Genomic DNA, 27,340 nt, shown 5'->3' on the forward strand with positions numbered 1-27,340 from the left:
AGACAAGAGATAAGGGCCTCACGGCAGTGAGATTGAGAGGAAGAGTTAAAGGGGGCAGTCCTGTTCTTTTTTCATCTACATTTTTTTTACTTCCCCTCTATTTTCAATATTTTTAATTTATTTACTATACGAGATTTAAGGTTAGACGCAATAGGCGTAGATGCCCACAAGTCAGCTATACATGCATTTAATAGTGTACAGACAGTGTAAATAAACAAGCTATTGTAGAAATTATCTAAGAGCAAGAGCAATAATTTAGCCAGCAACCGGCTGCAAGCTCATGCCATGTCATTTGCAGCCAGTTATACAGCCAACTAATACAACAAGCTAGCTGTTTGGTCGGCTACAGCATAGATTACGTACAGATTGCAGTGATTTAATGTTCACAAGTGCAAACAATCTGTTGTGATCATATCTTTGTGGCCAAATATATGTCTCATTCAACTAGAAAACAAATATGCTTATCCATAGCATTATACCAAACAACATAATCTGAGATGACAAATTCCAAGCAACAATCCAAATAAGATCGGTCGCACACATACCATTAACTAAAAGCAATACTAAATAGGATAGTTCGTTGGCTCACAGGCCATTAACTAAAAATAGTACTAAATAAGTTCACTGGCACGGAATCCACTTGATTATAAGATGGTGATAGAAGCATAAAGCCAAAGTTGACAGGTGAACTTCGGTACAATGGAGCAGCCATCCAATTTGCATCGAAAGTGGCAACACTGCAAGCATAATAGTGTGAAAGTTAAACATATAGGTCCTGAGAATTAGCTAGAAAAGTTTTGTGTTTGTGGACAAGTGTGGATCAAATATGTTAAAGACAATGTGTTCAGAATTTTTGAGTGGATACCTGCAACTAGCATCTGCAACATTCAGTACACCATGCCCAGTCTTGATTCCTGAAATGGTACATGTAAGACATCATGTTAATTCTCATTGTTAAGGAAAAAAATTACAAAAACATGCCGGTTTAAGAATTCTACCATGGCTAGTTATGTTGCCTATTTCCGAACTTATGCCAAATGTGCTCAATGAGATCATTTTTAAGTTGGGTATGCTGTGGACGATCTCGAATAGCAGCTTTTCTACGCATGACATCGGAAAAGCGTGGATTACGACTAGTGTTCACTTCAGGAGGTAGAGCAAAGGATGCCCCCGGATTCTCATTCAAGTCAAGTCAATATGAATATTAGCATCCTCTCTTTCATCTTCCACTATCATATTGTGGAGAATGACGCAAGCTTTCATGATCCTTCCAATACTCTTTCTCTTCCATAGACGTGCAGGCCGACGAACAATGGAAAAACGGGACTGCATTACCCCAAAAGCACGCTCCACATCTTTCCTTGCCCCTTCTTGTTGCTTAGCAAACAACTGATGCTTCTCTGTTTGGGGAAGTGTTATAGACTTCATGAAGCTCATCTTCGATATCTATTATAGAAGTCTGGTCCTTTTTCTTTTTCTTGTGCTGTTCTTTAGCTTTCTTGCCTCCTATTGGTCGTTCATCTCTAACATCATCTAGAGAGAACTGTTGCTCCACTTCTTCATCAACACTAAACTTTCTCTTCTCTGAATCTACATCTTCAAGGCGTTCCAAATAGGCTTCCCATTTTGGTTCCTTGGAAAGAACTTCCCAACAATGCCTATACGCAAATGGACCATCTTTTTTGTGATCTTCTTCGTAACTTTGCAATGCCCTCTTCATTACATCTTCATCTGATTCACCACTACCCCACATAGAATTAGCCTCCTTCCAGTTACCACAAAACCAAGTAACCCTTTTCTTAATTCTCCCAAAATGATCCTTTATTTGCTTGGCTGATCTAACTCGATTTTTTGGGATGGTTTTGTTAAATAGATCAGCAACACCATTCCAGTACTGATCATTCTTCTTAAAATTAGCTTGGATGGGATCATTTGAATTATTCAGCCAAGCACTAACCTGTAACATTATCAATAGATGTCAATTGATGTGCTAGCAATGTAACGCAGGATGCCTTTCAATTAACAAAGAAAAACACTTACCAATTTAAGATCCTCCTCTTTTGTCCATGTCAAGCGCTTTTCAGACCTATTGCAATCAACATCATTGTTGTCACTTTCAATATGGATTGCCTGCGATGCAGTCCCATTATTTGTAGCTTGTGGTGTGCTCTTCAACATATTAAGGAAACCACCGGGAGGGTGGGAATGTAATCCCCTGACAAAAATAAATATGAATACTTAATTTTTTGCTGCTTTATAGAATTCTCTCACATGGAAGAAGCCATCTAATTACATAGAACCTTGTAAATATAGATCTTGTATGGCAAATCTATATAAAATTTTGAATAACAATAGCCAAAAATTAATTTGATTGATTTATGATACTAGATCAATTTATATTTATGGCCCAAAGAAGTAGCCTGTAGGAATACTACGTATCACTAGCAGGTCAGCAATTAGTCACAATGAAAAATAAGCCATCATTATAACATGCAGGTTTACGGTTCAATGAGCTACAAAACAGACATGATTGCAGGCTCCATTATTGGTTTCAATGGATTGAGCCACCGACATGAGCTTTCCTTTCCACTACTAGAGCTTCCATTCAAATATCTAAAAATACTTAAAGGGACACAAATCAATATTAGTCAAGAATGGATCACGTACCATGCCTGTACATCAGAATCCTCAGAAACGTCAGAATGCCATGAGCCACCAAAACCAGCAGGTGTCCACCAAGCACCTTGAGCTGCTGAACCTGTCATGCCTGGTTGCTGTACGCCGCCGGCGAGCCAGTATGGTGGGGATGAATGAGGCAAGGACTGCGGTGGGCGAGGCAGGCACCATGTGCCGGATCTGAACATGGATGGGATGGATGGCAGTGGAACGTGTTGAGTGCCTGGGGCGCCAACAGGCTGAGGCACCGGCAGGGGGATCTCCACAGGTGTGGGCGCAGAGGTTCTCTTCGATTTTTGACTCATCTCGCAGATGAACAGGCAACGGCGGCGGCCGGCGGGTGTGACATCTAGGGTTTGGGTGAGGTGTCGATTGGGGAGGAATTGAGGCTTAAATCCTTCGATTTGGCGCGTTAACTATCAATTTGGCGCGCGAAGAAGCAATTTGGTGGGAGAGCTTGGCCGATTTGGCGCCGAGAACGATGGAGCGGAGCACGGGATCGGGGAGGGGAAGGATGGGAGATGGAAGCGGCGGCGCTCGCTCGTATGCGGGCTGGGAGAAGGCTGGGAGAGTTAATTTTTTCTCGTACCTTGCGCTCAAGTCGGGCGAGATGGGAAGCGCCGGCTCCGTAGTCTCTCTCCGACGTGGCCTGTTTTTCTGCCGATGTGGATTTCTCCCAGCCGGCTTATTCACGTTATTATACTTGCTCTAATCCCGCCGTCCGTGAAATAATGCAATTCTATATTCCCGAGGCCAGATTGGTGAGCGAGCGAAATTACCTGCATGCCCTGCTTTATTCCGTTGGCAGGCGCACTATCGGTACACAAGGATCGATGCCAATCAAATTGCAAGCGAGAAGGTGGGTGGAGAGGAGGTGTGTGTGGCTGTGGCCGTACGTCAAAAGCATGCAGCTGTGGCCGTACGTGAAAAGCAGGATCACTGGCTGGCTACCCTATGCACCTACAATAGTCTAGATTGCATCCTTCCTCGGGTAAGGCCAACGAGCTAAAAATTGCACCGGGAGTATTCATCGGTCTTTGAGTGACATGACATGTAACTTACAGTAACCACCGTACGTACATGCCCTTAGTTTTTTTTTCTTACTCCATCTTTATTCCTCCCTGTTCCGTGACGTTGTCATCCAAGGAGCATAATGTCGTCCTTACCCTAACACCTCTACCGTATTCTCGCGCTCCAGCTGTTGAATTCGTTGATGCTCCCCACCACCACGGCCATCTTGATTCCTCTGCCACTACCTTCTCCGCGTTGTCACCCTGCCCACTGAGTGCCTCCACCGGACCTCTCTTAAATCCTAAAACACCCCAAATTATCACCCCCTCAATTTCAAATCCCCAAATCCGGAGCCGTATCTATACGGAGAAGCTTGATCTCGTTAGGAATGGAGTAAAGGGAGGTAGATCTCGCTGAAATTGGATAACGAATTAGCCATTAAGTCGTTTCTTTGTTTATCCTAAGTTTAATTAGTCTCATTTGATCAAATTTATGGAAAAATATAGTAATATTAATAATATCAAATAGATGCACGATCAATATATATTGCACGTTGTATCTAACGAAAACAACTTGATGTTGTTTCTATACTTTTGATAAAAATTGGAGAAGTTTAACTCAAAAAAAATCTATAGTAACTTGAAGGGAGTAACACGCATCTGCCGACAACGCCCTCCCCGGTTAGTTCCCTTTTTTGAGCAATTAGCCGTAAGGTCCCAACCACGTAGCTGAGATGATGGCAACATCGTACAAATGCTCTAGAGTTGGGGGCGTTTGGATGTCAGGGGCTAAACTTTAGCCCTGTCACATCACACGTTCAGATGCTAATTAGGAGGACTAAATATGAGCTAATTAAAAAACCAATAGCAGAACCCATAGGCTAAATCGCGAGACGAATCTATTAAGCCTAATTAATCCATCATTAGCGAATGGTTACTGTAGCACCACATTGTCAAATCATGGACTAATTAGGCTTAATAGATTCGTCTCGCGATTTAGCCTAGGGGTTGTGCAATTAGTTTTGTAATTAGACTATGTTTAATACTCCTAATTAGTGTCCAAACATCCGATGTGACAGGGGCTAAAATTTAGCCCCTCCCTGCCAAACACCCCTAGAATACTCGGCCACGCGAGAAACGAGATGTCACGCACATACAGTGACACAGCCATATCTGTACGATTTAAACTCCCAACACATGGACATGACTGGAGTCCAATATTCCCAAAGATCTTCTCGCAACAGTACTGCTGGTTGATAGGATCATGACGATGGAAGAAGCAGCCGGCGGTGACAAGCTCAACGTGGTGCTGTTCCCATGGCTGGCGTTCGGACACTTGATCCCGTACCTGGAGCTCGGCAAGCGCCTGGCGGCGAGGGGCCACGCCGTCACGTTCCTCTCCACGCCGAGGAACGTCGCCCGGCTCCCGCCCGTGCCGGCGCACCTGGCGCCCCGAATCCGCCTCGTGGCGCTGCCGGCGCCGATCGTGGAGGGCCTGCCCGAGGGCGCCGAGTCCACGGCCGACGTGCCGCCGGAGAAGAACGAGCTCATCAAGAAGGCGCTCGACGGCCTCGCCGCCCCGTTTGCGGCGTTCCTCGCGGACGCCGTCGCCGGCGGGAGGAGGCCCGACTGGATCGTCATCGACTTCTGCCACAGCTGGGTCCCGGCGATCGCCGACGAGCACGGGGTGCCGTGCGCCGCGTTCCAGATCGTGCCGGGCGCCATGATCGCGTTCTTCGGCACGCGGTCGGCGAACGCCGCGCACCCGCGCACGACGCCGGAGGACTTCACCGCGCCGCCCGAGTGGTGCGCGTCGTTCCCTCCCGGCACCGCCTACCGCCGCCACGAGGCCCGCTGGGTCGCCGACGCGTTCAAGGTCAACGCGTCCGGGGTGTCCGACATGGACCGCGTGTGCGAGATAACGGAGCGCACCCGCTTCACCATCTACCGCAGCGACAACGAGGTCGAGCCTGCCGGCGCTGGTGTGTTCTCCCTCCTGACCGATCTGTGGCAAAAGCCGGCCATCCCCGCCGGGATCCTGTTACAGCCCGATTTCGATGGCCCCAGCAACGACGAGTCCAGATCAGGATCAGCTCGTCCCGAGGTCCTTCAATGGCTGGACAAGCAGCCATCCAAGTCTGTCATCTACGTCGCCCTGGGAAGCGAGACGCCGCTGACCGCCGAGAACCTGCACGAGGTCGCGCTGGGCCTTGAACTCGCCGGCGTCCGCTTCCTGTGGGCTTTCCGCAAGCCGACCGGCATCTCCGCACCCGGCACCGACGTCGTCGAGCTGTTGCCCGCCGGGTTCGAGGCCCGGACACGGGGACACGGCCTGGTGTGGACAGGGTGGGTGCCGCAGGTGCGGGTGCTGGCGCACGGCGCGGTGGGCGCGTTCCTGACGCACTGCGGGTGGGGCTCCACCATCGAGGGCCTCGCGTTCGGGCATCCGCTGGTGATGCTGCCGTTCGTCGTCGACCAGGGCCTCATCGCGCGCACCATGGAGGAGCGCGGCGTCGGCGTGGAGGTGGCGAGGGACGACGGCGACGGCTCCTTCGGCAGGAACGACGTCGCGGCGGCGGTGCGGCGCGTCATGGTGGAGGAGGAACGGAAGGTATTTTCAAGCAACGCTACGAAGCTGAAGCAAGTTCTTAACGATCAGCGACGGCAGGACCAGTACATGGACGAGCTTGTGGGGTACCTTACACGCTACAAGGATAGCAACAGCTATTAATACGGACCTTCCCAAACGCCTGGGACCTTTTCTCCCTAACTCACGACCTCTTTACCCCAGTTTCCGGCTCCGTCCCTCGGCTCCTCCGGCGAGCTCGCCGGAGGCAATGGAGGGGGGCGGTGGGCCGGTCCTCTCTTTTCTATTAGTTATTTTAGGCCTAGCCGGCTGAATAAAGTTTGTTCTCATGAGTGGCGGCGTGTCCATTTTTCAGAATACACGCAGAAAGTCTGCGCATCATTTTATTAAAAAGAAAAATTAGTTGTTCGTTTCAAACTCCACGTAGCCAAGCTCACGCAGTCACGCCAACAGGAAGGCACACAGAAGCGTGCATGAATGAAGAACAAGGCATTTTCGGCCAGAGCAGGCTAGCTCCATCAATGATCCAGAGCTGCACCTCTTGCTCTACGCTCTGCAGTAGGATGGAGGTCCTCCTCTCCTTCGTCCTGGTGGCGGTGGACCCGTTGCCGGCGTGGTTGCCGGCAGTGGTCTCCACCGGTATGTCGAAGTGACAAGTGAGTGGTAGAATAAAGCCGATTATTCTTGTCCCGGTGCTCGATGCCTCGATGCACGTGTCGACAGCGTGGTGCTGCTCCAACGCGCGTCTGCTTCCAATCCGGCCGGTCCTCGTCGGCGCCTGCGCTTTGGGCGTCCATGGTGTCCTGGTGGGGTGCGTGCTCGGCAAGAACGACGGCAAGGTTGACGTGGGCTGCGTGGTGCTTCCAGCGTCGTCGTCGGTGGGAGGCGGTGGTGGAGGCTCCTTTTGCGTGTACTCGTCACAGCCGCTGGCTTCCGAGGGTGCCTGCGTCTTGGATGCCGCCGGCACTGTTGCGGCGGGGCCGCTACTCTCCCCAGCTCCGTGTGCTGATTGCGGCTGGTGCTGTTGGCCTCCGCGCCGACGACGACGGCTTCTGCTTCCTGCGGTGGTGTTCGAGGTGCCCAAGCATCCTGTCGGCTGTCGCCGGTCGCCGCTGCGGGCTTTGTGCTCGTCCGCCCCGGCTGCGCTGCGCATGGGGCCCACCAAGCTCCACAGCCCACACGCATCCCCCCCTGCAGCCATGCTGGCTGCTGCTCGGCGGTGGCAGTGAGGAGCTCGGGTGCTTGCGTGCGTCATGTGGTCCTGCATGCAGTCAAAGCTTCACAGCTCCTCCACGTCTACAAGCAAGGGCCCACATGAAGTCCTAACATTCAGTTGACCTCCGATTCATTGAAGCTGGTACTCAAATTCAACGTTGGGACTTGGGAGCAGTATACAGCGCCAATACTTTTGAGTCTAGTGATATTCAACATCTACAGCTCAAGATCTCAAAGAGACAAAGACCCAGGCCGTTCAAACAAGAGGGTGGGCGTCAGGCACAGCCACGAGTTCCCTGCTTCCCGTGACGCCGCGAGGTCTGCCCAGGTTGTGGCCGCGGTTGCCGCCGTGCCATAGACCCCCTCTCCCTCCTCCTGCTCGTGCGCTCCACGCGCCCATCCCTCGCCGCGCCGCTGAGACCCAGGAGGCCAGGAGGCTAAGCGGGGGTGCCCGGATCGCGCAGCCGCAGTGGCGCCGCGTCGCCCGGCTGTCGGTGTCCACCGTGGCGGCCGAGACGCCGCGGACCGAGGACGTGCCGTCGCCGTCGCAGTCCGGGCAGGAGGGTTCGACTGGCTGGACCAGTGGTACCCGCTGGCCCCAGTGTGCGACCTCGACCCACGCGCGCCGCACGGCAAGACGGTGCTCGGGCTCAGCATCGTGGTACGACCGCGCCGCCGGCGAGTGGCGCACTGGCGCGTCTTCGACTAATCGCGGGAAGCAGAGCGCCGCCGCGGCGGCCGAATCGCCGGAGGATGCGAGGGTCGTGAGAGGAAGGCAAGGGCATCCGGAGGCAGCGGTTAGACGGATCCATCGCGGCGATGCGAGTGGACATTGCCGGCGGCAAGGCAGGCTCGTCGGCTGCTCCGTTGCCGGTGTCGAATATTTGCAAAACGCTCCTGGTTTGGATCGCGATCAATAGTCGCGATCCAATCCAAGGGTCTATTCGAAATACTTAGAATTATATATTTGCATATAACCTCTCATCTAGATCGTGATAAATAGTGCGATCCAAATTAGGGTCATTTTGTTAATTTTGGGTCAACTATTCACATAAAATCCTCTATTTTGTATCGTGATCAATAATCGCAATTCAAATTAGGGATCCATTTGTAAACTTTCCGAACGTATATTTGCATAAAACTCCTTGAAGGAAGATCCAGGAAGATATATATGTCTCTGACCTGTGAGATGAATACTTCTTAGCTGTGTCAATGCAAATGATATCCTGTGTTGTATTGTGTCCCACTAATAGTAAATTGGACTCGGGGAGCTTCACCTTTTAGTGCTTCAATAAACAAAGGGGACTGGTTGAGGACGTTTATGTCATTGTTGAACCCAGGAGAGCCAAAGAATGCATGCCAAATATGGAGGTCATGTGACGCTACAACTTCAAGGATAATGGTTGGATACTTTTGATTACCTTTGCATCAGAAATATGCTTCTGGGTCTCTAAAAATTCTTCATGTCGTTTGCTAGCTGCAGCTTGAATGTCCATGTACTTCTTCATGTCTTCATGTAAACTATCATCATATTGGCTTTGCCTTTGCCTTTGCCTTGGCTACGTGCTAGGAAAAAACAATTGATATTTCTTTCTAGTTTCTAGGTTTAATCAGATTTTTCCTACCCTTCTTGATACAACATGCATTCTACAATCTATATAGTCTCAACAAATAGGAATATACTTGTTGCGTATAGAAACAACACAATGGACATGTGAATAATTGTCAAAAATTATATTTCTTACCAATCTGGAACGCATGACTAAATGGATTGGCTTGTGGCAGAGGTCCGTTCCACCACGCTGCACAACGTAGAAAGCATCATCAAGTGACACCAATTCCCATGAAACATGTACTGCAATCCACACCAAGTTTGAGTTTACCTGGTTGCTGGGCACCTGGTGGCAGAGCCATTGCGCCACCAGCAGCCTGAAGGGAGGCAGATGAGGTGGCGTCAAAACACCCAGAAGCAATTGCAGATCCTGTGGCGCTTGGCGGCGGCGGTGGCGGAGCTACTTCTCGCTTGGATCAGACGGCTCATCTTGCTGCGCAGGTCGTTGGTGTGGGGAACGAATTCGTGGCCAGATAAGTGGATTCGTCGGCAGAGCTCGGGGAAAAAAAGGGAGAGAACTACGTGACAGACGGTGTGAGCCTCTCGGCCATGGAGGATGGTTTCTTGGCGTCGCTCTGGTGCCCGGCGCTCACGAAGAGGAACTACGTGACATGGGCGATCAGGATGAAGGTGTACCTCGAAGCCCACGGTCTCTGGGACGCGATCGACGGCGCAAAGGGGCCAGTCGATCCATCGACGGATCGTCTGGCCCTCGCGGCCATCCACCGAGGCATCAGCAGCAGGTACACCTCTTCAAGATCGTCAGGAAGGAGACGGCGAGGGAGGCGTGGCAGGCGCTCAGGACCATCCGCCTGGGCACCGAGCCCGTGATGAGGGCGAGGGCGGCGGCCCTGACGCGCGAGCTCGAGGCGGTGAGGATGAAGGATCCGGAGTCCGTCGACTACTTCGTGTCGCGCGTCACGGCGCTTGTCTTCAACATCCGCGCGCACGGCGGCGAGGTGGAGGAGGGCTACGTCGTCAGGAAGCTCCTCCAGGCTGCGTCTCCCAAGTTCTCCCAGATTGCCCTCACCATTGAGGTGCTCTGCGACTTGGAGTCGATGACCGTCGAAGACCTCGTCGGCCGGCTCAAAGCGTACGAGATGAGGCTGCGAGACTGCGGCTTGATGACCCATGCTGAGTGGGAGGCTGAGATGAAGAGGAGAGGTGAGGAAGGTTGCGGCGGAGGTGGCTTCAAAGGGCGCGGTGGAAGAGGGCGCCGTGGCCATGGAAATGGCTCTGGAGACGGGAAGCGCAGCAACGACCGCCCAGGCAAGAAAGACCGGAAGTTCGACAAGTCCAAGGTTCGCTGTTACAACTGCCGAGACTGTGGTCACTTCGCCTCGGAGTGCCGGAAACCAAAGAAGTAGGAATGATTCAGTCGAGCTGAAAATAAAATTTTCTTTTCCATAATGTATTCGTATTTGTCCTGGACTCTTGGTCACTTGGTGAGTAATTCGTGTATGAACTTTATTTATCATCATCATCGATCCAAATATATCAAATTAAAGTATCAAATGCGAAACAACGTCATATATGTACTCAAAAACAAAATTTGTATGGGACAAAACTAGTGAGCAGCTTCAGCCATGTATCTGGCGACACCATGGCCTGGCGACTATCCTTTCCGGAACTTGGACTTGAGGAGCTTGATGATCTCGGCGTCCACCTGGAAGCTCTTGGCCAGGACGGCGTCGGGTACCTCCGGCTCGGCCCCGAACAGGGACTGCGCGGCGAGCACAACCCCCGGCAGCTGGCTGTTGAACACCGTCATGGCGCGCGCGGCGGCGGCGCCGACGTTGTACTGAAAGTGCATCATCCCTCGCGGGATCACGAAGCTCTCCCCGGCCCGCACCACCTTGGAGTAGAACCTGCCATCCGTGCTGACGAACCCGACGAGCATCTCCCCTTCCTCGACGTGCACGAGCTCGGCGGCGCGCGGGTGGGTGTGCAGCGGGTTGACGCCGCCGGGGGCGAGGTCCACGCGGTTGAGGGACAGGCCGAGCGTGTTGAGCCCCGGGAACGCCTCCACGTTGCCCGGCGTCACGCCGGCCCCTGCCGGGTTGTCCGTGCTCGCGGCGCGTGCGTGCGCCGCGAAGAAGAAGTCATCGGAGACCACCGTGGAGGCCGGCTTGCACGGGAGGCCCGGGAACGCCAGGGACGCCGTGGCGTCGCTACCCCGCTGCGCCGCGACGCAGAAGTCCTGGACCGGCTCCGGGTCGGCGAGGCAGGTGGCGGCGAGCGTCGCCGCCGACAGCAGGAGGAGGAGCAGCGATGCCGACGATGACGGCTTCGACATGGCTCCCGAACACACTGTTCGTGCTTGGTGGCGATGAACTAATGATGATGTGTGGATCGCCGCTGAGATTGGCGTTTCGGAGCTATGCTGCTCCGGGTATATAACGACGGAAGTGTGGCGCGCGGAGAGAGGACAAATGTCAAAGGAGTTGAAGGGTTCAAAAGGTGGGGTGAAGTCTTGGTGACTCGTGAGGGAGACGTCCATGCCATTCCGCAAGTCGTGCGCGATATTTCCATGCACTGTCATGATCTCCCAATTGTCAAGTTGCGGTTGGTGTGTTGGTGATGGTCAAGATGGAAAAATCCGTTTTGTTGGCAGTGCTTTCAGATTCTAGTGTACAGTGGCAACGAGTCGGTTGCTCCTGCCCGTCGGATTGCGACCCAAGCGCTCCATGATGGCTGGGGATTGGCAATCATCGCCAGCGATGACGGACGGAGCACGGCTTGATGTGCAAGTTCTGTGGCTTTGGTGGAGACCCGGTCAGGCATGACTGAGAGAGGTTTCGTTGTCCAATCCAATGGCGTGTGAGGCATGCATGACGGGCATGAGAGGTGTTCCATTCTCCTCGCAATGGCAGCAGGTGAACCGAACCCAAGGCGCGTGGTTTGAGCGCGTGATAACTAGTACAAGTCGGCACCCACCGCAGCAGCTTTGAAACAATGGTTCAAGGATTTTCCATTCCTATAGGTAGACAACCCACTCATATTCATATACATATATATACCGGCACAAACATATCCAGGCAAAGCTAGGGTCCCTAGCCTAGGGAGTGCAGATGAGAAAAAAATATATACTACAAATTAAAGGAACGAATACACTACAGTATTTGTACAAGGACCTGCATCTCTAACCTGCACTGCACACTAGGAGCTGCCATGAGATTTAACCGACGACACGGACTGTGCAGACACGGAGGCCGTCGGGCTGTTCACCTCCCTCTCCCCATTGGCAACTCGTGGCTTCCCGCTGATCCTACTGATACTCTCCTGGGCAACGTCGATGAACCAGTCGTCGCTTGGAAGGACCCTGCAGACAGTAAGTGAGCACGTTAGCTTCAGTTTGAACTTTGAAGGGTACCCTGCCCTCGCAAGCAGGTAGTATGTGTCTTTTGCAATGCAACGCTGTGCTCGCTCAAGAATTTATTGAGCACAAGAAGGATGAATTGAAACGAGATAAATTGGTGAAAGAATTACCTATCAGGGTCCATCCCAGTAGCAGAAAATGCTGCCATCGCCCTATCAATGATGTTCAGTATGACTTGATGCACATGCCGAGACAAGAAACGCCCTTGCCCAAAAAGGATGACAAATTGCATGTCCAGATAGAACTGAAAAGGAAGGTGGAAATATGAATTGCCATTGGTGGTATATAAGATGTAAAAGGGGGCCTCTGCAATCGCGCAAAGGCCTGGGAGGCATTCAGTGGCGTAGCCGGGGGGGGGGGGGGTGCGAATTCCATTGAAAACTTCAAATTTTGAAATGTTTTGAAAAATTTAACACTAGTGGCCCCCCTAACAAGAGAAATTTCACTTTCTAGCTCCGCCACTGGAGGCATTACAACCTCCTTAACTGGAGGGAAAGAATAACATAATATAAGAAGTTAAAGGAGCTAACCTGCTGAAGTCCAAGTGGACCCAAAGCCCTTGGTCCCTCTTCGATCTCTTCCCAGAAGCTCTGGTCTTCCGAGAGCCAAAGCATGACTGTCTCTGTAAGTCGCATCATAAGCAATGTAGAAAACCTTTCCCTACCGATAAACATGTCTGCCGCAATGCCTGCCATCTTATTTAATTTCCCATATAATTCCTGCAATGAAGTGCGGATGAGATGATGCAGAAGACGAGAGCGAAAAATCAATTTCCATGACCTGCCATCATGCCAAAAAAAAACATGGAAATACCTGGAAAATCAGAGACGGAGTCCATTCTGGATCTTCAACAGTATTATCCATATTTATGTACATTTCTGCGCTCAGATGGGTGTCACCATCGTCAGTGAATATAAGATCTAGAGCATGTTGTCTGCAGAAACTATCTCTAAGTTTGTCTACTGTGCGGTGCAGTTTCCTTTTCCACTCTCGTTGTTCTGCCGCACGATTTTGTCTGTCAGGACCTCTGGCTGGGTTCATAGAGTACAGCTTCATAGCTGCTCTCGGTAGCAACTCTTCAGCTAGTAAAGATGCATTAGCTAACAATGCTAACTGCTGATCCTCCATCTCTGCCATTCTAACAATCTTATTCCCTAAACCTTCCAAATTAACTTCATCATCCACAGACCCTGGTAGAGCACTTATGAGCAAGTTTACATACGAGTCGAATATTTTCAGAAGCCCATCCATCGCGGAACCACCTAGCTGTAAGCTAACCAGTGGTCCAACATCCTCAAAGAAATCCTGCATGCCAAAGTTCCATTGAAAATACAATAAGTGAATGCATGTCTTGTCTCTCAAAGTAAAATGGAAATAAACTATAAATGTTGCATATAAAAGGGTACAAAAGCAAATTAATAACACATCACATAATAACAAAGGGACCGCAATTACAACTGCTGGAAACATTTCGTTTCATCTTCTAAAGGAATGAACATTACCTGAACCATTGAATTGAAACGGTGAGCACTGCTTGAGAGCTTTGGCTGGAGTGCCAGATTACCAGCAGATGATCTAGCAAATGGACGTATACCAGTTGGAGGATAGGTGAGTACCCAGTCATCAGCTGCAGCTAAAGCAGCAGTACTCTCTTCAATTCTCCTCAAATTGGAGTCCAATGCTTGCTCAACAGAGGGTCTGAATTGCTTCATCAGAACTGCTGAAAGTGATAGACCACGAGCTTCCAGCAACTCTGAATAACCGAGTGCTATCTTCACACATTCCGCAGCAGCTCTTAAGCCCCCACCAGCTGCACAAGAGGCTAAAGCATGCCTCTTTACAAGCAGCGAAAGTGACATTGCCTGCTTAGTAGCCCAAGTAACCAGTTCAGACATGTATGCTGGTTCATCACCAAAGACCTCGGCAGAGTCGCTAAGAGCCTGAGCTATAACACGAAAAACTAGCTGTGCAAGAGAAGCAGTGTATGCCCCACCATATGATGTGCTAGATGGTTGTATTGTTTGCATGTTTAACTGAAGCCTTTGGTTGTGTGCACTGAGTAACAAACTATGAGCACGAGGTCCATCACCAAGTCTCTTGAGGGCAGAAGCTGCAGCGCGAAGCTCAACACCACAAGTAGAAGACTGGCAAGCAGCTTCAGCTAGCTGATCAGCCAATTTCTGACGATTTTCAGATATAGCCCTCTTTAAAGCCAGAATATCAGCAGTAGTTAGAGTCCCCTTCTGTTTTGCATCAGCAGCCATTTGTTCTGCTTCATCCAGGGCATCCAGTGCTTCATCCACTCTTCTTTCGGCCAGCAAAACATCAAGCATGTCAGGGAAATCTGTAGACCATTTCCATATTTCTGATGGTTCCTGATCTTCAACAGTGGATATGTCTTCCTCAGCAGAACCTTCATGCCCTGTACTCAACGAATCTATCTGAACTCCTTCGGATAGACCATGAATTAAAGCTGACTGTGTACTTAGCAAATTTCTAACAGATAACAGCTCCCCTTCAAGGTCTGATATCTCCTTTGATGTTCTGTACCAGGAGACTAGGTTCAGAAATGCATTCAAAATTCACGAATCGGACATAGGAGAAAATAGCAATTATGTGAAAAACATGGTCGGTTGGTAGCTTATGTTAAATATATAACTTAAATTTTGCACGCACCAAATTTGATATTTCCTAAAGGAAACAATTTCTGGTTGTGGAGATAAAAGGAAAATTAGTTGATGGCCTTTTATTATTAATTATTTGCAGGAGCATGGTACTTAACAGATACTAACGCAAATCAGTGAGAAACGGTATCAATGGAAAAGTGGGAACATCCATGTTCCGAAGGTGGTAAGCAATAAATGGGCAGCAGAGAGCTTGTAGTATCATATATAAAAGTGTCATTCAGAACAGTTCTAAGCAATTTATTGGAAACTCCCACCAATATAAAATTTCATTGAGGTTAAAATTAAGCTTTTGTTTCCACACCTGATGAACGCAGCATAATTTGCATAAACACTTCTGCGCATCTCTTCAGCAGAAGCCTTCTTAAGATCTTGCAAATAAGAACACAGGTGCCTTATTTCCTGTCATAGATTTAGAATATCAGCACTGTTTCACTTCTCCAAGAATTTTGAAGATTTTTATCATAATGGTACTTCCACCAAATATGCTTCGAAGATACAAAGCAGAGAGAAAACACCAGCATTCAAACGAGTGAGCCTGCATAGACTGTACAATGACCAGAGTAAGGATATCCAAAGTTCAAATATACTGCCAGCCTAGTTTAGTATAACACGGCCTATGTAGGGAACCATGCGTACATTACTCCTAAACCAAAGTAAGGATGCACGCTAGGCATGTAAAGCTCCAGCAAAAACGCGTAGGGTAGCAGTTGAATTTCTAATGGGGATATGAACCAGTATGAATTACTATAGATGGTTGTGCAAGTTTTCAGGAAATGCTGAAAACTTACCCAGGAAACGGAATGCTACAGCAGCGTGTTCAATTAAAAGCATGATGTTTCCAAATTCAAGATTGTTCATGGAACTAGTGATAGTTGATCATGCTTAATGCTAAAATGCAATACAGACGAATCAGAGTTTTTCTAAAAACAAAAATGCCTCTTCTTTCCATGGCTTAGTGATAAATTGAAATAGATCCCCTACATCCAAATGAATCAGTTGAACTTAGGATGCAAATATCTACTTATTCAATGTTTCATAGCCACATAAGGACTATCCAAATGTACACAGCAAAGGAAAGTTTTTTTTTTCAGAAACCTTCACAGTTCCCACAGTAACATTTTAATAACCAAGGGCAACAGCACCCCAGCTACTAGTGATCGACTTCTCTTCCGGTTGTCAAAGTTTTATGAGTCTTAAGTCCAGTTCTGTAACTTCAGCTTGAGTGTGCGCCAATCCGGCCCACGCTGTAAAACTCTAGTTTTCTTAGTACAAAGAACACAGCTCTCCTGCATATTCTAAAAAAAAATAACCAAGGGCAACAGCAGCGCTCTGACTAGGACTATGCAACTCTTAGAATGCACAATCTAGGATTCTAGTAAAAAATAACCAAGGGCAACAGCAGCACTCTGACTAGGACTATGTAACTCTCAGAATGCACAGCAAAAGTAGCGTCTGTACGCAGTAGTACGCACTCTGCTCGAGTGCTCTGCTTCCTCCATGCTCCAGCAAAAGGTGCCATACCAAAATTCTGTCATGCAAACTTATTCTGACGCATGTAGTCTCCGCGGTGCAGTAGTAATTTTGTTAAAATTCGCATAGATTTAACCAGAGCGTATCATCCTCACACTAGCAAAAAAATTCTCTATAATTCAACCGTAATCACGCCCAATTCGCACTTCTCTCCGAATTCCGAAACGCGTAGAGAACCACCGAAACACGTAACCCTCGCGCTTGCGAGCGAGCAAGACGCCACCCTTCCACAACCACCACTCGAGGCGAATTTCGGGCAGGATGAAATTCCTCACCTTCTCGTCCATGCTGCGGCACTTGGACTGCACGTAGGCGTCAGGGTCGAAGTTGTCGGTCTTGAATATCTTGAGCTTGTCCGCCAGCTGCACGCCGCCATCGCCGCCTCCCGAGCCGGCCGCCGCGTTCACCGGGAACACGCCGGAGTGGCCGGAGGGCCGCGACCTCGACGACTTGGCGGACGCCATCCGCCGAGAGAAACCCTACTCCCAGGGTCCCAGGGCTTAGCCTTGCTCCCCTCCCCTCCCCCTTCTGGGAGATCCAGAAGCTTCTAGAAGCGGATTCCTCGCTCGGCTGGGGGCTTCAGCTCGGGCTCTCCACCATTACCGTGTCTCGATTGGCGTGTGCGGAGAATTTCAAGAGGGAAGGAATGGAGACTCGTGTTGGACGGTTGCCAAAGGTGGAAAGGTAGCCTCAGGCAGTTAACTCTTAGCTGTTCCTCAAATGATTTTGGGATGTTTTATTGTTTTATTCCACGAGGAAAGGGATAAAGCGAGAGGAACCGAATTTGGAGCGTATTGATGAATTTCGCTGAAACTTACATTTGACAATTGAAATTTTGTATGGATTCAAAGGAGAAATATCTGCGGTCGTCTCAGAGCACGGATGACGGAGACAGGGGCGGAGCCGGGATATGCTCGAAGGGGTGCTCATACTCTTAGGTTTAAGCTAACCTCATGTTTTATATGCAAATTTGAAGACTAAAAGACTAATAGTACATGCAGGTGCATGACCTGCGGGGGTGCTGCAGCACCCCCTGATCCGCCCCTGGATCGGAGACATGTTGACACGGCTTCGTTTAGTCAATTTAGGCCATGTTTAGTTACTCCCAACTCCCAACTTTGACACTATGCAAAAAGAAGATTCCCCATCACATCAAACTTGCGGTACATGCATGGAGTACTAAATGTAGATGAAATTAAAAACTAATTGCACAGTTTTGTTGTATTTTGCGAGACGAATCTTTTGAGCCTAATTAGTCAATATTTGGACAATAATTCACAAATACAAACGAAACGCTACAGTGTGCTGCTGTAACAGTAATTTGGCACCTCCCAAATTCCCCAACTAAACAAGGCCTTAGACAAGTAGCTGTAAAAAGGTTTTCAAGACAATTTTTCTAGTTCCTTCTGGTGGCCATCCGTCTCTTCTTCTTTTCCTTCATTGCCATGTCTTTTATTATAAAAAAATTCCAGCAATTACTCTTAAAAATGTTCATGTCATTGTTGTGTATTTATTTTGTTGCAACAATGTGTAAGAATCAGATTGCCATTGTGATCATCTCCTTTTGAAATCTGTCTCATTACTTTGTGTTGGAGACTTGGAGGATCAAAAAGTTATATAGCTTATTAATTTGTCTCGCTCCTGACAATAAGTACGGGTACGAATTATGCAAGTGATGGAGGAAAGAGTGATGTTGCTGGTTTATTACCCTGAACCGCCTCATGCGAATTAAGGGGGGGAAATCGTTTTTCTTTAAGAACCAAAACCCGTGGCCTTGTTAAGTAGAGCACCAAATGACAAATTTGAAGTTTTTTTTAGCATAAGCAATCCATGTGTAATTTCTTCTACACACCCTAAATATTGCTTGTACACAATATGACTCGAAACCTTGAAACTAGAAGATAAGCAAAAAGTTGAAAAACCAAACTCGCAACCTGCCAGTCGATCAGATTCAGACAGACAGCTCGACAGTCTCTGCCCACCACATTTAAAATTCCAGGCTGGAAGGCAACAGTCCCAACAGCCCGGGAGTACGAGCTGAGTCGCTGGTGCACAGTCAGCACAACTCGACATCTCACACAAAACTAGTAGAAATAAAAAAAAAAAAGAGAGCGCGTGTCTTTTGCTGTTCAATTGTTCATCTCTTTATCCCTCTGTCTTCTTCTACTCCGATCGGCGTATAGTATCTCCCCTGCCGGGTATGAATGCGCCGCGTCCATCACGCGAGGACAGAGACGAAGGCGAGCAGCGCCGACGCGAGGTAGACGATGACCGCGCTGGGCTGGCTCCCGGCGCCGGCCCCGCCCGTCGGCGACGAGCTCGCGCTCTTCCCACCCGCGGCACCTGCAACAAATACAACAGAGGCATAATTGAGCATGTGAAGAAAGGGCGCATGATTCTACAGTTTCCGTGCATCCATGCAAAATCGTGTACGTACTTCACATCATCTTGCAAAAACTTTCTAGCACAAACTGCATGAATTTCACAGAAAAACAGTCTAATTACCACATGGATTTAGAAAACAAAAAATTGCGGTTGCAAGTGAGGCCTGAAAGTTAGGGCAGTATGCAGTCGCGGCGTCAATTCTGAACATGGCTTTCAGTTCAGTACACACTCTTGTTTTGGTTGTCCTCCTCTCGTCCGCACTTCATTTCCTGAGGGCAGACATGTCTGTACGTCTGCACGACCGTTGGTTGGCCACGTACGTATGTTCCCAGCTGCGTGTACACGCGTACGGTACGGTTGGGGTGGTGGCGAGGCATTCAACTCTCGTGTCACCTCAGGCTTGATTGCACGCGATTGGTTGCGGCGTTTCCTGTAGCTTTCTGGGCGTAACACCGCGGCATGGCACGGCGGGAGGGATAAGCGTGGGGCCTAGGCAAGTCGGCACGTCCCCATCGGAAGTTGGTAACCCCCGCTACGGAATACGTACACGGGAACAGAAAGCTGAGAAAGTTCTCGGTCAGGGGTCAGGACCATGCATGGGGGTTCAAGGGCAATGCCAGGACAAAGGCCATGGGCCTTGCGCCCTTGCCTGCAGGCTGCAAGATGCAACTGGACGAAGCAGGGTGCCAACTGCAACTGATGAACTGAAAGAATATGCGATCTGGTGCTCATGTGCTCTTAATTCTCATGTGATTTTGTCATGATCTCATCAGTTGTGTTGCTACTACGAGAGAATTTCTTTTAACTCTGTCGCTGCGCATCTTAATTTGTACAACCAGGGAAAAGAAAGGAAGAAAGAAATGCATTGAGCAGGCGCAGTTTTAACGTACCGGTGGCAGCGGCCGTCTGGGTGGTGCCGTTCTGGGACTCGTGCTTCTTCGCGTACTCCTTGAAGATCTCCGCCTCGGGGGCGTCGGTCGACATCCCCAGAATCTCTGCAGGTTGAGGGTGCCATCCAAACATGAATAAAGCAATCAAACGAGGACATGAAGTTTTCGAATTCAAAACTGGGGTCGGGTTTAATTTCAGCAGTTTCTCGACGCCCACTGTCTCTCTGAATTTTTTCCCACGGCTAGTCCTGAACTTTCTGATATGGCAGGCAAGTCGGTTGTCAAAGCTAGGAGCAGCTTGGAATTGCTACTGTAGTACTTGCACGGGCTGTTCTAAGTTGTAAAGGTTGCACTGTGTGGCAAGTTGTAAGCACCGGTCGGTTGAAGATCAACTGTGTTGTACGTGCTGTGTGCACGGACAACACCTACTTTGGTGGCCGGTGCGCATATGTAACTGGTCCAGCGCATCAAAATCCCCTGCAGCTGCAGGTGCATCAGCACTAATGCTGTTGGCCCCTGGTAGCGCCGGCAGGACCAAGAAGCAGCGTACGGTGTAGGACGTCCTGCTCCTGCACGGCTAGTTTAGTTTGGACGCTTGTGCCGCCGGTGCAAGGCGGCCCAGGGGCTCACTAGAGTCTAGAGCTACTCCTGGGGACTGGACTACTGGAGATCGAGGTGTGGAACGTTACGTACTGGGGCAGTCGGAGAAGGTGGCGGGGTAGTTGCAGATGTCTGGCAGGTCCATGGCGCGGGTGACGTTGATCTTGAATCCCAGCGCCGGCTCGTCGCGGTCCTTGACCAGCACGCACATGCACTTCTTGCTGGCCGACACCACCTGCTTGAGCCCCGCGCAGCAGTCGGGCGTCGGCGCCCGCGCCGTCGCCTTGTCCTGCACGAACGTCAGGCACGTCGCCAGGCCCATCAGCTGGTTCGCGCACTCCGCGCGGTCCGCCGCGAAGTCACCCCTCGCCACGCCCGCCAGCACCATCGTCATCACCACCATCACCGCCACCGCCGCCGCCGGAGACGACGACGAGCCCCTACCGCCGCCGTGCGCGAAGGCCATGGTGCCCGGCACGTTTGTGGAGGCGCACGTGTGTGCTTGTGTGCGAGAGAGCTAGCTAGGTAGCTAGAGAGGAAACGAGAGGATCGGAAGAAGTGGCAGGTGGTGATACGGCATGGGTGTGTGCTTGGGACAGGATATATAGGCATCGCGCCCGCGAGGTCAGCAAGCTAGAGCTCGCGATGCCTATGGGTTGGTTGGTTCGCTAATCGCTAGTGGGGGCGCGCGCGCGCGCTATCCGGTAGGATAATAGAACCCCACCACAGCGCAGAGCGGTAGAGAGCCAGCCAGCGGCGTGGCGGAGTGAGACGACGGCGACCGATGCTGTTATTGATTGATTGATAGGGTGGCCCGTGTGCTCGCTCGCGATTGATGAAGGTTGGTTGGGAGATCGCGTTGCGTGCGTGCGTGCGTGCGCAGTTCGTTGAATGAACGGGGATCGCCGGATGGGGCGGCACACATTGCAACGTGACTGGCTGACCGCAAGTCGTCAACTGGAGGCGCACGTACTATACTGCAGCAGCGTGCCTGGAGCTGGGATGGACCGGGTGATCGGAGGCGTGCCCCCTACTCCAGTCCCGGCCTGTTAACTGCGTCCGGCCGGTATCCCAGAACGTAGTACCGGAGCAGTAACCAGTGTCCTCGCCGTCGCGGTGCATGGCCTCGTACAACGCACACACGCACGGTTTGAAAGCTGTGGCTCCGCCGCTTTTGGTGGACACTGTGTGATGGAGCGGTTCTGTGTCGGGTTGCTGGTCATGGACGACCGATCATTAATCTTGATCTAAGCTAGTTTTACGAGTTGAGTGTCAATCACTATGCTTCATTTGTTACGGTGTTCACGCATGGAACCTGGACACCGTAGCGAAAGGCCATGGCCATGCATCCAGTCTTGTTAACTGTTTCCATGTCCGAGGCGCTGCACACGGCCGCACAGTAGTACTGCAGGCTCCTCGCCGTGGCTGGCAGCTTCGCATCTGTAGCTGCTGGTGCACACTGTGTTCGAGTGGTACCGTGTCGGATTGCAGCTGGTCGTGGACGACCCATCATTAACTTTGATCTAGTTTTACGACTTGATTACACCAATAACTATACCTGCCTATTGATGGCGTCTCCATCCGCCGCCCACCCGTCCGTCCGGCTAGGATTGATGGGCAGCTCGCAGTCGCAGCTGCTCCTCCTAAATTCCAGGACGACCCGGAAGAGCGTCTGCGTATCGTGCAACTCGTGACGGATATGATCGAGCACGACCGCACGAGCAGGGAGCAGTACAGCATACTGGTAGCTTGCTATAGGCTATAGCTCGCCATCCCGTCCATGGCAGTTGTCGTGTCTTTCCTTGAGTCAATCGTCATCCCATGGCGATTGGGTGAGTCCCGGTTGAACTTTCGTTGAACGCTGTGCACTGGTCGATCGAGCACATGTTCCGCTGTCGCTTCTCCGGTTGCTTTGAGAACGCTCCGGTAGACAACAACGTCGCTCATAAATGACGGTGCAATTGCTGATCGATCTTGACACGTTCTTCATGAGCCTAGCTAGCTCTACACCATCATCTGCACAATGTTATGATCGACAGGCGGAAACTTGAATAATGCGTTGGAAGCCTCGCAACCACACGTACCTGCAGGCGCTGATGATGATGATGAGTACATGTCGTGAGAGAAAAGTGGTTACACGCTGTTTTCAACACACGCAACTTGTAAACATTCGAATGGGGTTCTCTTGACAGCCTCCCGACGTCGATGTTGCCAGAGTTGCTGTACAGCGATATGCACCATCGGATCAATCTAAGCATTCTCATCTTTTAAGACGTAGCCGCCATTCAATCATCAGTAACTACTAATTGAACATGCTTAAATATTTCGGTTATGCAGCTCGATCAATCGAGCGTTCCAAAGTTCAGATCTCTCTTTCTGATCGAGCAAGAGCATAACGAGCAGTAGTCGTAGAGGTACAGATAATAAATGCATGTAGCAGTCAGTGAACCACTCTCCCGCCGTTCATGTGTAAATAAACTTGAGACGCAACTACCAAAGTGGTTGCACGGCCCAATCAAACGAGAGTACGAGACGCCCTCGCTAGACCTCAAGTCGCTACTAGCAAAGAAAAAAGAGAGATAGAGAGGATACAACTACGGGAGCTTCAGTGAATGTGCAGCGGCACTGAATGTGCAACTGCACTGAAAGCGAGAACGCGAGCATGGGCAGGAGGACGAGACAGGATCACGAGGAGATCGCCGCTGCCGCCTGAACCCTCAAGGCACTCGCCACGGTTTCGTCCTTGCTCCAACGCCCATGAGAACGAGGACGGCCGTTACCACTTGACCCAGTTTTTTTAGGCGGCAACGGTGAGAGGAGATCGCCCACCTGAACTCAAACTGATTTGGGCATAAAGCCCGGGCTTTTACAACGCCAGCTCGGGGCGTCAGAGGTGTGTGTGGGTGGGGTGGGGTGGGGAATGTTTGCACACAAGGCCGGATTACAGAGGGAGAGCAGAGCACCAGTATTCAATCGGAGAGAGATCCAGGGGGCGGCGGGCTCTGACAGTCCAGAGCCAAGCGTGGCTGATCGTCGCCGCCACCAGGGCAACATGGTCGTGGTTGATCCCATCGAAGATCATACGGTTGCGACTCTTCCAGATGACCCAGAGGAGCAGAAGGGTGGCTGTGAGGCGGAGGTCGCCGGGTGGAAGCGGAATGGCGTCAAGCAACTCGTGCAGCCCTCGCGGAGGTTTTCCAGGGCAGACGCCGGCCCAGAAGGCGGCAACCTTTGCAGTTAAGCCCCTGCAGTTGCAATCTTTGCATTCGCGTGGACCCATCCATGAAGAATTGCAGATGCAGTTGCAACTTTTTTCACGACGAAAATCCTCCCGTCCCGTGCACTGAAATTCTGCCCGAGCAGAGGGCCGGGAACACTGGCGTCCGAGTGGCCAACGGCCAACCAAGACACCCACCACCGCGATCAGCGCGATGCGCTTGCGGCCGGAGCTGCTTCCACGCAGGCGCCGTCGCCGCGCAGGCGGGCGGCAGACGGCAGGGGATGACAGGTATGTTCGGCTGGACTTATAAGCCGGTTGAAAAGATGAAACGGCTGATTTGTTATGAGAGAAAAATACTATTCAGTGGCTGATAAGCCGGCTGATAAACTGAAGCAAACAGAGCAGACGATGATAGGAGTCGCGGAGCCGCGCCGTGTCGCTGTAGCGGCGGTTCGCAGTTGGCGCGCGAGGCGCCGCGCTGTTTGCGGCGTGCCTCGTGCGAGCCGTGCTGGATTAGTGTCTGGCGCCGCGAGATGTTTTAGTGTTTATGCTTGTGCCTTGTGGGGCGGTGAGCGCCTTCGCGTCAGACGAAGCCGGCGGGTACGTGTTCTTTTCTCCTTCACTGCTCGACCTGACGAGCCTTCCTTTTTTTTTTGGGGGTGGATATATATATAGAGGCCCTGACGACCTGTTGGCAATAGCCCGGCTGTCGCTCTTCTGAGCCCTATTTAGTTGCCCGATTTTGGAGTCCCAAAATCACTGTGGTAGCATTGTAGCACACTGTAGCGTTTCGTTTGTATTTGTGAATTATTGTCCAATCATTATCTAATTAGGCTCAAAAGATTCATCTCGCAAAGTACAACCAAACTGTGCAATTAATTTTTAATTTCGTCAACATTTAGTACTCCATACATGTACCGCAAGTTTGATGTGACGGGAAATCTTCTTTGCATAATGCCAAAGTTTGGATTATGGGGGAATAAACATGCCCCGGGAAGGAGTTGCCATCCGTGCATTGAAAAGGGTCATCAATGCTTGGTTCACCCAATGGTTTGATAAGAGTGAGTGAGTGATGGCAACTCCATATCTTGTGGATCTTTCGTAACGGCTTTCACATTCGGTTCTTGATGGGTTCGATCAATCACCTGGGAATCGTGTATCAATGGTTGCCCAACGCCCAGTGACTTGGTGAACATAATCTGGCCGTCGTCCGGAACGAGAACAACTTTATTACAGGTTGCATGTGTCTCTGACGGCACCAGAAGAGAAGCAACCAAAATTGAGCATTAGCGTCCTGCAACCCTATTTCACCCATCATGACATCTTAGCAGCGTCAGCTTGGTTCAAATCTGAGCCTTCATAGTTGTCAAGGAGCTTGTGCAGCTGGAGAACAAGTGGTGCCAGCGACGCCAGCACGATGCAGAGTAGCGCCGCGATTCCAACCCACCAGGTAAAAACTGGGAGCCCAAGCATAAGCTCATCACAAACTGCACCCAAAAAAAAATCCAAATATCCATGATTTCATCGATTGAGTTGTTTAGGCAGTTGCATCATAAAAGCCTATTGAAACAGAAGCAAGAGAAAGCAAACTAGAAGTCTAGAACCATCTGTCATTTTCAGAAAGCTGAATATGGTACTTGTTAATCGATAGGAATCTCTAAAGTAAGTGAATCATAAAGATGACAGTAGACAATTTGCTGTCAGAAAGAACTTAATACGTGCAAGAGCAACTCATCAATACATCAGATAGATACAGCACAAGCCCACTGATTGATTCTAGTCTGAAATTTTACTAGGAACCAACGACCGAGATTGCAAGGGTGTGTATCTGGCACTGTGCAAGGACTTGTTCTTAGATATTTTAGAATGGCAACTAATAACATGGAACTGAAAACAAGCGGATGCCAGATGCTAGTATTTTATATTTTTATTAAATGGAAACGGCAGAAATTCATGACAAGTCAGTTAGAACACCCAACCACTCAATCATAATGTATCAAGTAGGACTAGGACCAATGGGAGCATGCAAAAATGGAATTCGGATCAATGAATTAGGGAGGTACAGACACAAAAGTAGAAGCTGTTAGGTAGTACTGTAGTATCAAGTTAGTGTACTGAGCTTTGCCTCTTCTTAGCTAAGTAGGAAGAAACTTAACTCTCCAATTTTATGGTCATCAAGCATCCAAGCCTATTAGGATTCCAAATAATCTTTGCAAGGCTTCCAGTTCCTAGATAAACAGTGTAATGACAAGCATTGAGCACTGGTGAACCAACTTAGGAAATGCATGATGCTGCTCAAACCACTGATTCTTCCTATGGGTTTGCGCCGGAATGCCCAAATTACAGAGCCAGATTCATCCAATACTGTCTTCATCAGGAGTAAAAGGATGTATATTTCTCAGCTCATGCATAGACTTGCTAAAGGTTCTAACATTGACCTATCCCATCTTAATATCATAAAAGACGTCTAAAATGAATTATAGTGAAACACTAACGCCATACCAATATTAAAAAGCGCATGTTCTCTCTCTGGCACATTAGGCTTCGCCACCACACCCTCAGGCTCCACAGTGACAAGAACATAAACCTGAAATCGATCACATACAGCCGTCAAAAAATCACCTCGTTAAGGAATGGTATTGGGATTCTACAGGAAAGCAGCAAATTCAGCTCATTGGTTGACAACGGATGACTGATCAACACTAACCGGGTTGCTACCCTCAGCCTTGAAAATTATCTTCTCTGTGTTGAGCAGCCTCCTGTTCTTGCTGCTCCAGTCCGCACCGTCAGGATCATCTACAAGCCGAATCGAAAAGCTGGACGGTATCTACAGATGCAGGCACAAACAAAGCCGTTACAAAACACGAAGATGCTGCAATTTCGTTTCTCTGACGGGAAGGGCACAGATCATACGGGAAGGGCACAGATCATACGGAGGCCGGGTAGGAGATCTTGACTTCGTACCACGCGGACGGCCGCAGCCCGTTGATCCTGTACACCCGCCGGCCGTTGCGCAACGGCATCGTCTCGCCCACCAGCTCCTCGCCTACGCTAAGCACCCTCGTCGATTCCTCCGCGCTGCAGGGGAACGCACGGTGCGGTCAGTGGAACAGGGAAGGCGGAGCGGATCGAGGGCTCGAGGCAGTGGGGACGAGGGCCAGACCTGTGCGCGGCGGAGGAGAGCAGCAGCAGCGCCGAGAGAAGGACGACGACGACGATGCGGCCGCGGCATGGCGAGGCGAGCGGCCGCCGCGGAGATGGCATGCCGATGGTTCGACTCTGTGCGACGACGGCCGTCGGAGATGAGCCGGATGGAAGGATGCGTCGGGAGAGGAGTGATGGTGGCCTCGAGGAGGCTAGATGGGCCTTCAAATTTCCAAACAGGCCTTTGCTACGAGCAGTCCAGTTTGTTGGGTAGGCCGCCTCTTCCTCTAAAATTTTATTGGGCCGACATACTTAGCACTCGCTCGATCTGTTTTGCGCGCGAAATTAGCGGTTGAGTGTTGGTTGACCGCAGGCTTCTCTCTAACAAAAAAAAAAAAAAAAAAA

At 50.3% G+C, this 27,340-nt stretch overlaps 6 protein-coding genes across 6 annotated transcripts; 1 reads left to right on the forward strand and 5 right to left on the reverse strand.

The window, feature by feature from the left end:
* Positions 1-385: 385 nt before the first annotated feature.
* On the reverse strand, positions 386-3,352 carry LOC101780382 (glutathione S-transferase T3). Its single transcript, XM_012843000.2, has 5 exons — positions 2,668-3,352; positions 2,041-2,215; positions 999-1,957; positions 866-914; positions 386-737 (listed from the first exon to the last, which is right to left on the reverse strand). Exons 1-3 carry the CDS (start codon positions 2,979-2,981, stop codon positions 1,379-1,381), a joined length of 1,068 nt encoding a protein of 355 aa, XP_012698454.1. The 5' UTR covers positions 2,982-3,352; the 3' UTR covers positions 386-737; positions 866-914; positions 999-1,378.
* A 1,438-nt stretch (positions 3,353-4,790) lies between these two features.
* LOC101779979 (putative UDP-rhamnose:rhamnosyltransferase 1) lies at positions 4,791-6,605 on the forward strand. Its single transcript, XM_004981315.3, has one exon. The coding sequence runs from the start codon at positions 4,951-4,953 to the stop codon at positions 6,415-6,417; it is 1,467 nt and encodes a 488-aa protein (XP_004981372.1). The 5' UTR covers positions 4,791-4,950; the 3' UTR covers positions 6,418-6,605.
* Positions 6,606-10,546: 3,941 nt separating this feature from the next.
* Positions 10,547-11,771, reverse strand: LOC101785386 (germin-like protein 3-7). Its single transcript, XM_004986117.4, has one exon. It carries the CDS (start codon positions 11,640-11,642, stop codon positions 10,716-10,718), a length of 927 nt encoding a protein of 308 aa, XP_004986174.3. The 5' UTR covers positions 11,643-11,771; the 3' UTR covers positions 10,547-10,715.
* A 275-nt stretch (positions 11,772-12,046) lies between these two features.
* Positions 12,047-17,437, reverse strand: LOC101781459 (exocyst complex component EXO84B). Its single transcript, XM_004981319.4, has 7 exons — positions 16,972-17,437; positions 15,468-15,565; positions 13,982-15,023; positions 13,293-13,784; positions 13,010-13,198; positions 12,590-12,723; positions 12,047-12,422 (listed from the first exon to the last, which is right to left on the reverse strand). The coding sequence occupies exons 1-7, from the start codon at positions 17,158-17,160 to the stop codon at positions 12,260-12,262; spliced, it is 2,307 nt and encodes a 768-aa protein (XP_004981376.1). The 5' UTR covers positions 17,161-17,437; the 3' UTR covers positions 12,047-12,259.
* A 1,053-nt stretch (positions 17,438-18,490) lies between these two features.
* On the reverse strand, positions 18,491-21,153 carry LOC101781055 (protein YLS3). Its single transcript, XM_004981318.3, has 3 exons — positions 20,665-21,153; positions 19,972-20,076; positions 18,491-19,039 (listed from the first exon to the last, which is right to left on the reverse strand). The coding sequence occupies exons 1-3, from the start codon at positions 21,035-21,037 to the stop codon at positions 18,915-18,917; spliced, it is 603 nt and encodes a 200-aa protein (XP_004981375.1). The 5' UTR covers positions 21,038-21,153; the 3' UTR covers positions 18,491-18,914.
* A 3,708-nt stretch (positions 21,154-24,861) lies between these two features.
* Positions 24,862-27,119, reverse strand: LOC101781861. Its single transcript, XM_004981320.3, has 5 exons — positions 26,955-27,119; positions 26,725-26,869; positions 26,499-26,618; positions 26,294-26,378; positions 24,862-25,278 (listed from the first exon to the last, which is right to left on the reverse strand). The coding sequence occupies exons 1-5, from the start codon at positions 27,053-27,055 to the stop codon at positions 25,106-25,108; spliced, it is 624 nt and encodes a 207-aa protein (XP_004981377.1). The 5' UTR covers positions 27,056-27,119; the 3' UTR covers positions 24,862-25,105.
* Positions 27,120-27,340: the final 221 nt, after the last annotated feature.

This window comes from Setaria italica, chromosome IX, assembly GCF_000263155.2.
Source record: "Setaria italica strain Yugu1 chromosome IX, Setaria_italica_v2.0, whole genome shotgun sequence".
Taxonomy (NCBI): Eukaryota; Viridiplantae; Streptophyta; class Magnoliopsida; order Poales; family Poaceae; genus Setaria; species Setaria italica.